The following is a 14,573-nucleotide window of genomic DNA, read 5'->3' on the forward strand; positions in this document are numbered from 1 at the left end:
AGATCAAGTTTGTGACATGGAACATAGAAGGCATTAACACTCCAGTCAAAAAAAAGAAAATATTAACAGCACTTAAACGGATGAAACCAGATGTGGTTTTTTTACAAGAAACACACTGGAAAGCATCAGATACGAACACTTTTAGAGATACATGGACAGGTAGTTATTATACTGCCTCGTTTAATGCCAAACGCAGGGGAGTATTAATTATGTTTCATAAACAATTACAACATCAAGTTAAGTCTATCCTCAGTGATCCTGAGGGCCGGTATCTATTTTTGAAAGTAGAAATTCAGGAGGTACAATATACACTGGCCACGATATATGCCCCCAACAGCCCTAACGCTTCTTTTTTCACAACCATTTACTCAAAACTAATTGACTGGGCAGAAGGAGAGATCATACTGGGTGGTGATTTCAATTGTGTCCAATCAACTGGTTTAGATAGGACGTCTTCCACTAATACTTTAAAGAATAATCCATCCACATTTTCACTACTATCTAATGCATTACACTTATGTGATCCTTGGCGCACTCACTATCCGATTAATCGCGAATATACTTTTTTTTCTCACCCACATAATTCTTCATCACGGATTGATTTTTGGCTTGTCGCAGAAACACTAATAAGTAAAATTGCTCAGACACATATTGAACCAATTATAATATCAGATCATGCACCTGTTTGGTTTACCTTAACACTACCCCTTCCTATAGTAAAATCATTTAATTGGAGATTCCCCTCACACATGGAAAAATCAATAGACTTTTGCACACACTTAAATCTAGCGTTCCAAAATTATTCTAATGATAATATTTTACACAAGGAGGATATTAATTTATTTTGGGCCACTTCAAAACCAGTAGTGAGAGGGCAAATATTGGAATATATGTCGAGGAGACGTCGCCTCCTAACTTCGCAATTAAAAGATCTAGGGAAAAACTTAACAGAAACATATAATACATTTCTGCTAAATGAAACAATAGAAAACCGAGAAGAATATAAAAAGGCCAAACAACTATATGATATAGTTTGTACGGAAAAGGCACAATTCGCATATAACAACCAGCGTAATAAATTTTTTAGAAGAGGCAATAAAACGGGTAAAATATAAGCCAATTTGATTAGACCTTACTCATCAACCTCATTTATTAACCAAATGGGTACAACAGATAATAACAAAACATCGGATATCACTCAAATCTCAGAAACATTTTTACATTATTATAAATCCCTATATACTTCACCAATAGACGACCCTATAACAGGGATGGACTTTCTTAAAAAAGCTAAATTACCTACTTTAACAGAAGAGGAAAGGAAATCCTTAATTGAACCGATTACTGATAAAGAAATACTTTTAATAATAAAAATATTGAAAAAAGGGAAATCCCCCGGACCTGATGGACTGGGGGCAGAATATTATAAGATACTAGCCCCACAAATAGTTCCTCATTTAACAACATTGTTTAACTCACTATTAACAGGCCATATTCCACCTTCTGGGTTCAATGAGGCAAGAATAGTGGTATTTCCTAAACCCAATAAAGACCCTAAGCTGGTACAATCATACCGTCCAATATCGTTACTAAATCAAGATATGAAGATATTTACAAAGCTGATAGCGGATCGCTTACAATATGTATTACAACGTACTCTACGCCCTGCCCAAAACGGCTTTGTGAAAGGCAGAACATCGGTACACAACATACGAATGTTAATGGCTGCTATCCACCACGCTCAGAAAACAAAACTTTGCAATGCACTAGTAGTAAGCTGTGACGCCGATAAGGCATTTGATCGGGTATCGTGGACCCATATTCAACGAACATTGCAAATACAAAAATTTGGATCCCAATTTATAGAAATATTTCGTATGTTGTATAACCGACCAATGGCATTTCTAACAATAAATGGGCTTAATTCCCCTAGGTTCCAATTGTACAGAGGTACACGACAAGGGTGCCCTCTATCACCATTGCTTTTTAATATTGCATTAGATTCATTGATTCGTACATGTGAATTGGAAACATCTTGGGAAGGAATAAAGATAGGGACTTACAACATCAAAGTATCGGCATTCGCCGATGATCTGTTGTTGTATATTAAAGAACCAAAACTTTGTATGTCCAGATTAATGAATATCCTCCAAATATTTCATCAGATATCTGGTTTTTTACTCAACCACCATAAGTCGGAAGCATTAGCGATAGGCACAAGTACCGTAAATCAGGGAGACCAGAGATTCCCCTTTATTTGGGCGAAAGACAGCCTGCGTTATTTGGGTCTACGTATCCCACAAAAAATAACAGATATGTATAGTTATAATATTACCCATGGCATTAAACAAATGCTAAAAGATTTTACGAAGTGGCAATATTTACACCTTTCATACTATGGAAGATGCCATTTATACAAAATGGTATCATTCCCACGCCTCTTATATATATTACAGATGATGCCTTTCCTGGTTGCCAAACGTGACATACATACTATAAATCAAGCACTAACAAAATTTATATGGGCAAATAAACGACCGAGAATCTCATTATTTAAACTACAACAACAAATAACATTAGGAGGGGTGAACCTGCCATCTGTAGAAGATTATGCAATGGCAGCTAACTATAGATACGCACTAGATTGGGTAAGAGGCATAAATAACTATGTAAACTTAGATTTAGAACAATCCATGATATCAAAAATTGATTTAAGTGCCATTTTACACACCCCACTCAACTCTTTAAACGTGGAAATAAAAAACAATCCATTGTTATACACCACATGCTTAGCATGGCAAACTTTGAGAAAGCGAAGGAGATTACCCACACAAATTTCTGGGTTTAGATCACTACTAGATAATGCACAATTTCCGGCTGGTGAAAGTAATGCCACTATTTATAGTTGGCATCGACAAGGTTTGCGTTGTATACATCAATTTATGGATAAAAATGGTTTAAATATTCTAACCTTGGACCAGCTAAAAAGTAAATATCCAGATATAGATTTTCCATATTTCGCCTATTTTCAAATACGAAGCTATATACAAGACATATTACCCCAACTAAGGATAATAGATAACACATTTCCATTGGATAGAGTGATACGAACTAAACAAGACTGTGTATACTCCACATCATTGATATATGCCAAGTTTTGTCTCCCTGTATTGTTCCTTTGTACGGCGCTGCGAAACACTTGTGGCGCCTTATAAATAAAATTATAATAATAATTATAATATATGATCTAACCAGGAGAAAAATAGATCTCCAAAAAATAAAGACAGGCTTTGCCAAATGGCAAGATACATCTGAAAATATAAACCTACAAAAGATCATCCAATGGAATAATAAATAAAAAAAACAACTAGTATCCTCATCATACACGGAAATGCAAGACAAAATACTCCATCGAGCATACTACACACCTAAATTGAGATATCTAACTGGGGCATCAGACAACTCAAGATGTTTTAAATGCAATACTGAAGATGCAGATATTACACACTGCATGTGGGAATGCTCGATAATACAAATATTTTGGGGGGAAGTCCAGAAATATATAAATAATGAAATAGGGATTCCATTTGTCGTATCAAAACAGTGGGCACTCTGGAATCACTATACACCCCAGAATAAAAATGTAACACAAAATACAAAACAACTATTAGCCCGAATAGCAGCAGCGGCTAAAAAGGCGATTTTATCCCAATGGATACATAGTGAGCCAATATCTATAGCCCTAATGACATCTAGACTCCAGTTCCTTTATCAGATGGATTGGGCAGAGTGTATTCTAGAGGTGGAAATTAAATCTAACAAATTTTTCGCTATATGGCTATTATATATAAAAACATTACAAATGACAACTAAAGACCAAATACGCAAAATAGTAGGAAAAACGACATGGTATAGTACAAGACAACTAGCTACAGGAACTACACCATTTTAGAAAATACACATCATATTTTGAAGATCAGGATGGGGGGGAGGGGGGTGGGAGGGGAGAAGAGGAGAGGGACGGACTCAGAGAGATTTAATGTATGTTTAGCTTTGTTGAAGGATGAATATAGGAACCCATAAACAAAGATTTTAGTGACTTAATTATGACTTGGTTTATTGTAATGTATATAAAACACTTCAAATGATATACATTGTAAACAAATACTTTGTAATATAAGATGTGACATATATGCATGGAAAACAAAACATGTAAAATACAAATGCTTATGAAATATGTAATTTTAACTTTATATACTAATAAAGAAATAATAAAAAAAGTTGCTGAGTTGTGTGTACACCACACTGTTCAGGCTGGATTTGTATGATTGTTTAAAAGAGCACTCAGCGTTTGAATGCTGCAAACAGCAGCCAGCAGGTGACAGGTCTGATGCCTCATCTCAGTTAGGAGGATCAGACACCCTGCTGCTGCATCTGCCAGCCCACCTTCTCGGAGTGGCTGCTCTGACGGCCCTGGCCTTGCTGTAGTGTGGAAAGTCTGGTGAGGTGCTGGCAGTGCAGAGAAGATGCATGGTCAGTTGCAGTGTGTGCAGCTTATGGAGGGCTGGGAAAGCCTACTGCACCACCATCAAGCATAGGCACAACAGTATGGTGGCAGCGGCATTTAAATAAACAGCGTCGCTGCTGCGGAGAATGTAACTCGTGTTAGGGTTTTGGGTGTGAACCCACAGCCGGAACCGCTGTTTAGAACAGCCACGGTGACACCTACACTAACTCTTTTGACCTTCTTGGACAGGTGACCGTAGTCTGCTGGTAACTAGGGTTCACCTATAGTCACCGCATTCGAAGGAGCGAGTTAAGCTCCAACCCGATGCAACCAGGTTTTACGTGGTGACAAGGCTATGGTGTCCGTCAGAGGTAGAGACAAGAGGAGGTCTAGCTAACTGGCGCTATCTGGGAGTAACACCCTGCCTAGCAGCACCAGGCCAAGGACGGGACACCGGACACAACAGCCTCCAAGCTAAAACACACCAAAGTAAATAATGAGTACACAAACACACGGTACCCCAAAACAAGCGTATACCCACTACCGTGAGCCTCTGCACACCTGGCAGAGCCGGACCAAGGGAAAATATAAAGTAACAAAGGAAACAGGGCCACTTGCCCACAAGTGAATAACGAAAGGAATATGGCAGCTTTGCCAGAACTTTATAAATAAATAAAGAACAAAACCAGGCTCCACTGGAGCACTTACATTACCTGAACTGGACATACAGCGACAGGACCATGACACCCAGCTGCACCAGATGGAAAAGTGCAGGCTAGGAATGACTGGCAGGTCTGGACAAGACAGGAATGCTGACCAGGACAGGACCAGGACACACTGCAAGAAGCAATGAACTGACAGATGACCAGCAGGAAGCAAAGGACTGCAACTCCCTGCAACAGGAACAGGAAACTATAACCGACAGGACAGTGCTGGGAAGAATGACTTAAGAAGGGGTCAGGTGATTAAAAAACCTGTGAAAGATCCAGCCCAACTCCCAAGCTGGGATAACGAGGACATTAACTCCCAGACTTGTGCATAAATCAGGTCACAGAAGATTGAGCTGCAATGGCACAGACCCACCACCAGAGAGTCAAATACCAAAAACAGACTGAAACAGAACACAGAACTGACATGACAGGACTGAGCCATAATCAATGGCTCCTAACACCTCAGTCGGATGTTGACACCGGAGGGGCGAAGCCTAGGACTGAAGGTTGCAGTAGAAGGAAATATTTTTTTTCCTGTCTACAGCAGTGGAGATCTGCAGATCCTGTGGGCCTATTTTGAAGGATGAGTCTGGAGCTTCAGCTCCATTAGTACCATTGTTAATCCGGCCATGGTCCTAACAGAGTTAGGTCCCTTCTGCTCTACATGAGGTTTCTGTCCTCTCTGAGCTCACCTTCAGACAACTGCATTATGGTTTGAAAGGTGTGCCGACTCCCGTCATACTCCCCACCTGCCACAGAGTTAAGGCCCATACATGCTAGGTGATTTTGAGCTAAAAGTAGCTCAGTTTTCCCATTTTGAGCTACTTTGAACTCAAAATCTTCAAGTGTGTATGGCCGGGCGTTAAGTGTCAATTCACGCTACCTCATCATTGCCGGCGTCCGCCGTCCAAGTTGTTCACCACACGTGAATATCGCTGGACCATGTGAAAATTGTGCAGTTTGTATGCACTGAGCGATTTTCAAGCCAGCAATTTTTACATGATCGATCGGTATACACACTGAGCAAAAAAAAAAAAGTTATATCAGAATATCTAGATACTATCTTCATAAAATCATAAAATTTGCAGACGACACCACCGTCATCAGCCTAATTAAGGATGCATCCCAACACAAAGTGGTCTGTATAATAGAGTGGTGCGGCAAGAACAACCTTAAACCCCTCAAAATGGTCGAGATGATGGTGGACTTTAGAAGGAAACCAAACGCCATGCTCCAACTCATTATAGAAGACAGTGTGGTGTCGTGGGTCGACTCATTCAAATTTCTATGGTCAAAAATCACCCGAGACCTCAAATGAGGACCCAACATAAGCGCTGTTGTCAAGAAGGCTCAACATCCCCAGGAGCTGCTACTTATCTTCTACACCACCATCGCAGAGTCAGTCCTATGCTCCTCGATCACAGTCTGGTATGGAGAGACCAATGACAAGTAACAGATGGAGGCTGACTAGTAAAGTCAGTGAAAAAGATTGTTGGGGCCGACCTCCAGCCTGTCCAGGGTCAAGAAGCATGCTGGGAAAATTGTGGTAGATAAGCTGCACACTGGCCACAACCTGTTTGGAGCGCTTCCATCATGAAGACGCTACAGGTCCTTCCATGTGAAGTCAACCAGAACCGCTAAAAGCTTCTTCCCAATAGCTGTCCATCAACTGAACAATGTCTAATGCGTAAGATAACATTTAATATGTCTAATATGTCGAGCCCTATGCTCACTCATAGTAGATAGATGAGGTGTCCACTTTGATCTTGCATGTGTGATGCTTGTAATGTGTGTTATGTATTTTCCCCTACATATTCTTGTTTGGCAATGCAATGTTACTGCCAAAAAATCCTAGTATTTCTGAGTATACCTGGCCAATAAAGTTGACTCTGATTCTGATATGGTATGTTAATTGTTATAAACTAATTTAAAATGACAGTTGAGTGTATATTGTCAGTGGCGGAACTACCGTGGGTGCAGGGGGTGCAGCTGCTATGGGGCCCGGCGGCTGGGGGGGCCCGATGGACAGCTAGCACTCCCCTGCACTGTGCTAAGATATTTTATTAGTTTTTGAGGGAGCCACGGCTGCCGCAACTGCCTGTGTGAAGCTGCGTGCTAGCTGGAGGGAAACAAGAAGCTGAGCGGGGGGCGGGACACAAGTCCGGAAGAAACTGTGGGAGATTGTGTGCTGCGCTGCTGCCTACTGAGTGCCTAGCTCTGGCACGCTGACGCAGGCAGTGGGGACTGACAGCGCGGGGAGGCAGAGGGAGGAATCCAGCCTGGCAGTGAGAAGTATGATGGTCAGTGGCTGTGTTTAGAGACGCACAGCCGCTCACCACAGCCACCACCTCCCCCAGCCTCACACTGCCGCTGATACTCTCCCCACCGTTTACACCCTCTGCGGTCCCCGGCAAAACTCCCCGTGCCCCCCCCCAGTGAAACAAACTAATATAGTGATTGCGCAGCAGCATTTGAAATCTGCCGCTGTCCGTGAACTAATCACTGCTCACGGATCAGCAGTCTGATTGGCTGCTGATCCGTGAGCTGTGATTAACTTCAGGAGAGCGGCAAATTCAAAATGCCGCAGCGCTGCTTGAGGCTAGAGCAGACAGTACTAGGGGGGAGTAGCAGCGCCCCCCCCCCCATGCCCAGCAGTACGGTGACGGTGCGCAGATCTCTCATACTCCAGCACCTGTGATGCAGAGAGGAGCAGCGTGGGACAGAATAAGAAAGAATATTGGTAAGTTTGTAATTGTCATGTAATGTGTATTGGGCTTTGTGGTGTGTCGCGTAATGTGTATTGGGCTTTGTGGTGCGTTGCGTAATGTGTAATGGCCTTGCGGTGTGTCGCTTAATGTGTATTGGGCTTTGTGGTGTGTCGCGTAATGGGCTTTGCGGTGTGTGGCGTAATGTGTATTGGGCTTTGCGTTGTATCGCTTAATGTGTAATGGGCTTTGCGGTGTGTCGCGTAATGTGTATTGAGCTTTGCGGTGTGGCGCGTAATGTGTATTGAGCTTTGTGGTGTGGCGCGTAATGTGTATTGGGCTTTGCGGTGTGGCGCGTAATGTGTATTGGGCTTTGCGGTGTGGCGCGTAATGTGTATTGGGCTTTGCGGTGTGGCGCATAATGTGTATTGGGCTTTGCGGTGTGGCACGTAATGTGTATTGGGCTTTGCGGTGTGGCACGTAATGTGTATTGGGCATTGCGGTGTGGCGCGTAATGTGTATTGGGCATTGCGGTGTGGCGTGTAATGTGTATTGGGCATTGCGGTGTGGCGCGTAATGGGCATTGCGGTGTGTCGCGTAATGGGCTTTGCGGTGTGTGGCGTAATGTGTATTGGGCTTTGCGGTGTGTGGCGTAATGTGTATTGGGCTTTGCGGTGTGTCGCGTATTGTGTATTGGGCTTTGGGGTGGGTCGTGCAATGTTTAATGGCATTGTGGTGTGTCACATAATGTGTGAGGGGCATTACCCTTTGAGGCGAGGCCACACACACCTTCTTATATAATGTGTGCATTCTTTATTTTTAAAGTATCTATTGGAGGGGCACATTGTTACTGTTCCCACTGATGATGGTCACAAACGGTGTGTTTTAGTAGAGACCTGAGTTAGGGGGCCCCATTATAAATTTTGCTATGGGGCCCACAAAGTTCTAGTTACGCCTCTGTATATTGTATTTCATAAAAGACTTTTCTTTTTAAATTCAAAGCACATACGCAATTTTGGAAAATTTCCCTTTTGTTATAGGAAAAGGTAAATATATCACTGAAACAAGATTTTCTGAAAGGAAAGATGACATAATTTGTACTTTCAGTTCTCCTAAGATTCCCAAAGTAGAAATATGTAAAAGAAACTGAGGTTCTAAGTGTGTCCGACTGATGACTCATGAGATGATGCAATCTTTCATAAATGTATATAACCAGTCAGATACAGCATTACTCCAGAGAGCTATCTGCAGTACCTCATTGGCAGGGAAGATCTGTACTCAGCTGTCATCATGGACTCCAAGTGTGTTGTCATCATTTGCGTTCTCTTACTCTCTGCTACTCTTATACAAGGTACAGTCATACAAAGGTGGTTATTTTATATACTGTAGTTATTTTATATATATTTTTATGTCACTTTTGAGATAAGCGCTAAACCGTAATCAACTTATTTTTAATCAGGGTTTGCTCTTCCTCGTGGGAACCGATGTTTGTGCAAGAAACTTGCTGCAAAGATTAATGTGATGGCACTGGAAAAGTTAGAGATTTACCCAAGAAGCTCTACATGTGAAAACACTGAATATATGTAAGTAGGCAGTCCTTATGCTTATTGCTGTAACAGTGTCAGGTCATATAAATACCCCATAGTGAAGCATTGCAATGAGTAACAACACAGTCAGTGAGGAAGAACATACCTGGGTACAATGAGCATCACATAAAAGCAGTTGGTTAATATAGTTTGCTTGTTCCAACATTTGTCACAGCAAAACTATTATGTTTAATTGGTTATATTTAATGTAGGTTAACACCCCGTTTCCACTGCAGCATTGGTCTGGCATATTCCCAGGTTGACACCATTCACACTGGAGATGGGTGCAGTGCAGGCACTTGGAGATAATGTCATCTCCAAGTGCCGGATCTCCCCAGAATACCGGCTGGAGCAGGATGGCGACCTGCAAGTGTGTGCAGGCAGTTCCATCCATTAGGGTTCCATTAGGGTGTCTGTGGACAACCACCACTGGGGAGGGAGAGATTATAACCTCCCTGTTTGAAGCAGAGCTGGGGTAAAAAAAAACAGAATAATCCAGACCATACAGGGAGGCTTTAATCTCTCCCTTCCCTATGACATCTGTCCATTCCCTATGAAATCTGTCCATTTTTGACCAGTCAACATGATGTAAAAAGAAACCAGGTCGGACTGCGTGGGTGACCCATTTACACTGCCTCTTAACCCAAGTCCTATCTGTGTCCAAACCAGAAAGCTGCATGGATTGAATTTCTGAGTATCTGGCCCCGTTTACTGTGAAAAAAACCAAGTTGATGCGCATTCATGTGCAAAAACCCAACTTTTTGAATTCAGTGCAAAAGGGGTATTTGTGACACAAATAGCAGAATAATAATCTAACATCGATAACTAAATGTAAAATGTTCATGCAGGTTTATAACTAAATATAAAACCTGTAGTAAACAATTACAGTAAGCTAACAACTCTAGTTGACTGTGAATTATACCCCTTTCACACTGCACTTGTTAAACAGTATGTTGCCTTTTTTTTCCATTTTAAAACATTTTAGGCTGCAGTGGGAAAGCACCAGAGTTCTTTTACTGGTTAAAGATAACCGGTATTTCAAAACGTTTAAAAGCAGAGTCCTACACGTTTCAGAGCCGTTTTTTATGCAGTGAGAATATCTCTGAAACTGTATTTAGTAAAAACAACAGATTACAGACCTGTGATAGGCTATCCAATGCATTCTGCCTTGAAACGTGTTCAGACGATTAAACCGGTTGACTGATATGAATGGTATTTAAACAGTATTTAAAACGGTAATCTATTGCAATGTGAAGGCTCAGACCCGTTTTAAATACCGTTTCAAAATACTGGTTTTTAAAACGTTTAGGCAGTGTAAAAGTGGTAAAGGTGCTAAAAGTTACATTTACTGTGCTATCTCCTAATACAATTTTAATAAGATTACTTGCATGTGTACGTAAACAAATTGGATATATATGAAACATGGACTGAAATATGTATTATCTCATGTTGCACAAATGCTAATAGACTTCTCTGTGTCATTGCTTCACAGTGCTACATTGAAATTCTCAAAAACGAGAAAATGTGTTAGTCCTGACCTAGTTGAAGTGAAGGCTCTGATAAGTGGAAAAAATCGGTAAGTACTGTAATATCTAAATTATGTTTTTTTTTTTTTTTTTTTATTATATTAGAGGCAGGGCAGTAGAGAGCCTGTCCGAGCCCCAGTACTTTCCAGGAGGCGTGGCCCAAGTGAGGGAGGTGTGGCCATGCACCCTTAGACTAAAATACAAAAATAATATTATTTTAAGCACCTCCCTGGTCACACTGCAGCCCAGCACACAGCAGCAGATGCTGGGTTTAAAACAGCAGCTGCCATGTGGTGGGTGTGGGTTGTTAGGTCTACACCAACTAGGTTGACAAGCATTGGGTCGACACCACCAGCTCGACAGGGACCAAGGTCAACATTGGTCTAGGTCGACATGGGTCAAGGTTAACAGGTGTCTAGGTCGACATGGGTCTAGGTCGACAGGACATTTGGTCAACACAAGCATTAGGTCAACATGGGCAAGGTTGACAGTCAAAAGGTTAACATGGGGTTTTTCACTGTTTTTTTACCCGAATGTCAACACAGTCGACATGGACACAGTTTGAAGTGCACCGCATCCGCTCGCTATGCTTCGAGCATGGTGCCTCACTACGCTCAGCACACTATTTTATTCTCCCACCACACCCTAGTGGATGGTAGGGCATGAAATACCGCCTGTCGGCACACGTCAGCTCAAAAAACAGTGAGAACCCCCATGCTCCTTGACCATGTCGACCTAATGCTTGTGTCGACCTAATGACCTGTCGACCTTGACCCATGTCGACCTTGTTGCCTATCGACCTAGTGGCGTCGATCCAATGCTTGTCGACCTAGTTGGTGTGGACCTAATGACCATATCCCCATGTAATATGGCCCCACTTGGCCCCTCCATCAGGCTTGGGCATGGGTAATTAGTACCCCCTCTCTCTGTGACACTGATTATTAGAGGCTCCTAGTGTAACCTTGTGACTGTTGTATGTGTGCAAAGCACTGAAATAGTAAACGGGTTTTGATTGGGCTTTAAAAAAATGGTAAATGATAATATTAAGGCATGTTTTGAAGTGCTTACTGCCAGAGGCAATAACCTTGGCAGTTGGCCCCTGTGGATAGAGTTCTAAACGTAATACTGTCACTGTTACTAGGCTTTTAGAGCTAAACATATTTTGGTATTTCTGCAACATTTATCCCCACTCCAGATCATGGGAGAGATCAGTGCAACACTTCTGTTAAAGAGTGCTGTTAAAGGGGGATTGTGAAAGCATGTTTAACGCAAAATAGAGTTGAAATGGGGAACAAAGGGTAGGGCCCAAGCTTATAGGGGTGTGGCCAGTCCCAATAGGAGGTGTGGCAAGCTACCACACATTGGCTTGGCCAACCATTAGAGAGAACATGCACATAACAGGGGTCCTTTATAAAGGTGGGGGAGATTGTCAGGACCACACACTTTGATTGGCAGGAGGGTTAATCTTGATGTAGTTTCCATAAAAATAAAACAAGCACCAAAATTAATCCACCAAGTTACTGACAGGCAGAGGGGCCCATTGAGGATTTCCCCAATACACTTGTGGGCCAGTCTGGCCCTGAGTTGAATTGGCTACCGAATGATGATGAGTCTGTCAGTCTAGGGATTTACTGTATAAGGCCCTAGAGTCAGAAAATAAATATTACTTATTATATATGTTAAATTGTTTGGTATGGTAACATACCAAAACAAATATCCACCGCTACAATATATTTAAACTGTGCATATTCTATATAACATGCCTAATTGTATGACAAATATGTGCTTTTAATTTATTAAGTAATAAATAAATAACTGTAAATGCTATATATATATATTGGTGAAAACATGTCATATATAAAGCTTAAATAAATTTCTATGTCACATGACTCATGTTTTTTTTACTCCTCTAGACAACTCAAACATATTCCAGTGATTCGTCACCAATAAATGTCAAGATTGATGGAATCAATCTCTCCAAAGAGACAGCCTTCATAGAGAAAAATGTCCTCTGCTTACTTTAGATCATATTATAATATAGTACTACAGGGAACTCTGATGTGTAAAGACTGTATCCTGCAATGATCAGCAATCTCGGTTCATGTTGTGAGATTTGAAACTTTTATCTAAAATATAGTTTTTTTTTTTAAATATCAGCACGTATTTAAAATATGTATTTAAAATATTTAAATAACCTAGACCATCAATTGTGCACTTTATATTTTGTATCAAAATATGGCAGAAATGTTTATATTATCATGTGTTGTGCATTGTGAGTATTTTTATATAGATTTCAATAAAGATGAATTTGAATTGTCTGTAATTCTAAATTACTTTTTGGATTTCCGGCTGTGAGAATCCCTGAAAAAAAATATGAATATACAGGTTGAGCATCCCTTTTCCGAAATGTTCGGGACCAGAAGCATTTTAGATAACACATTATTCAGTTTTTCTGAATATTTTTATACAGTATTTCAATGATGTATATATTCTATCTGTGTATGAAACAAAGTTTTAAAACTGGAAAAAAAAGTATGTGTACTATCTCAGACAGTGAATTTAAATACTAAGCTATCATTTTTTTCCACATATTTAGTGCCAGTTATATATCATGTCTCCACTAGTGTCAGTTACATATCATGCCCCCTGTAGTGCCAGTTACATATCATGTCCTCAGTAGTGGCAGTTACATATCATGTCCTCAGTAGTGCCAGTTACATATCATGTCACCACTAGTGTCAGTTACATATCATGTCCTCAGTAGTGCCAGTTACATATCATGTCCTCAGTAGTGCCAGTTACATATCATGTCTCCACTAGTGCATTACATATCATGTCCTCAGTCAGGGCCGGACTGGCCATCTGGCACTTCTGGCAAATGCCAGAAGGGCCGATGGCCTTGTGGGCCGATTTTGTGAGGACACAGTAGCGCTTTACCGGATGTTACCGGTACAGCTTTACCGGAGGTTGTCATTACTTTTCAACGGACGCTGCCTGGCACAGGCTCCACTCGTAGCTATCTTCACTTCCGTCCGGTCAGGCAGCCCGACTCACCCCCCACATGTCTGCCGCATCCCACACTGGTCACTGACAGTCTGTACCGCCCCTCTGCCAGCCGCCGCGGCACGTGTTGGGAGGAGAAGGCGGGACAGCAGTTAGTCGGGCACCATCGCAGCGCCGCAGCGGCATGATTGATTTGGTCTCCGTGACGGAGACTCCCTCTGACAGCCCAGGAGAGGACCCACTGCCTGCACAGTTTGTAATTTAGCCTGGGGAGATCCATCATCATACTTAAGGAAGGGAGAAACAGCCAAACACTAGAGAGTGGGCAGCTGTTCACAGAAAGGATTCCTTGTGGGAGGCACACTTTTATATTATACAAGATAATGAGTAAGATAAAACATAGCTTTTAATTCCAATTACTTAAAATATTGGCTCACATAACACATAATAAACAGTTATTAATGAACATAATTGATAAATAATAAATGCTTATAAGTTTGTGATCAAAGATTTTTTGCCACTGAATACTTGGAAGT

The 14,573-nt window shown here is 41.4% G+C and overlaps 1 protein-coding gene across 1 annotated transcript; it reads left to right on the forward strand.

Annotated features, from left to right (window-relative positions):
• The first annotated feature begins 9,175 nt into the window (after nucleotides 1-9,175).
• LOC146061179 (C-X-C motif chemokine 10-like) lies at nucleotides 9,176-13,058 on the forward strand. The gene is made up of 5 exons (XM_083174447.1): nucleotides 9,176-9,273; nucleotides 9,382-9,505; nucleotides 11,001-11,084; nucleotides 11,140-11,197; nucleotides 12,948-13,058. The coding sequence occupies exons 1-5, from the start codon at nucleotides 9,213-9,215 to the stop codon at nucleotides 13,056-13,058; spliced, it is 438 nt and encodes a 145-aa protein (XP_083030573.1). The 5' UTR covers nucleotides 9,176-9,212.
• Nucleotides 13,059-14,573: the final 1,515 nt, after the last annotated feature.

This window comes from Crinia signifera, chromosome 1, assembly GCF_055691185.1.
Source record: "Crinia signifera chromosome 1, ASM5569118v1, whole genome shotgun sequence".
Taxonomy (NCBI): domain Eukaryota; kingdom Metazoa; phylum Chordata; class Amphibia; order Anura; family Myobatrachidae; genus Crinia; species Crinia signifera.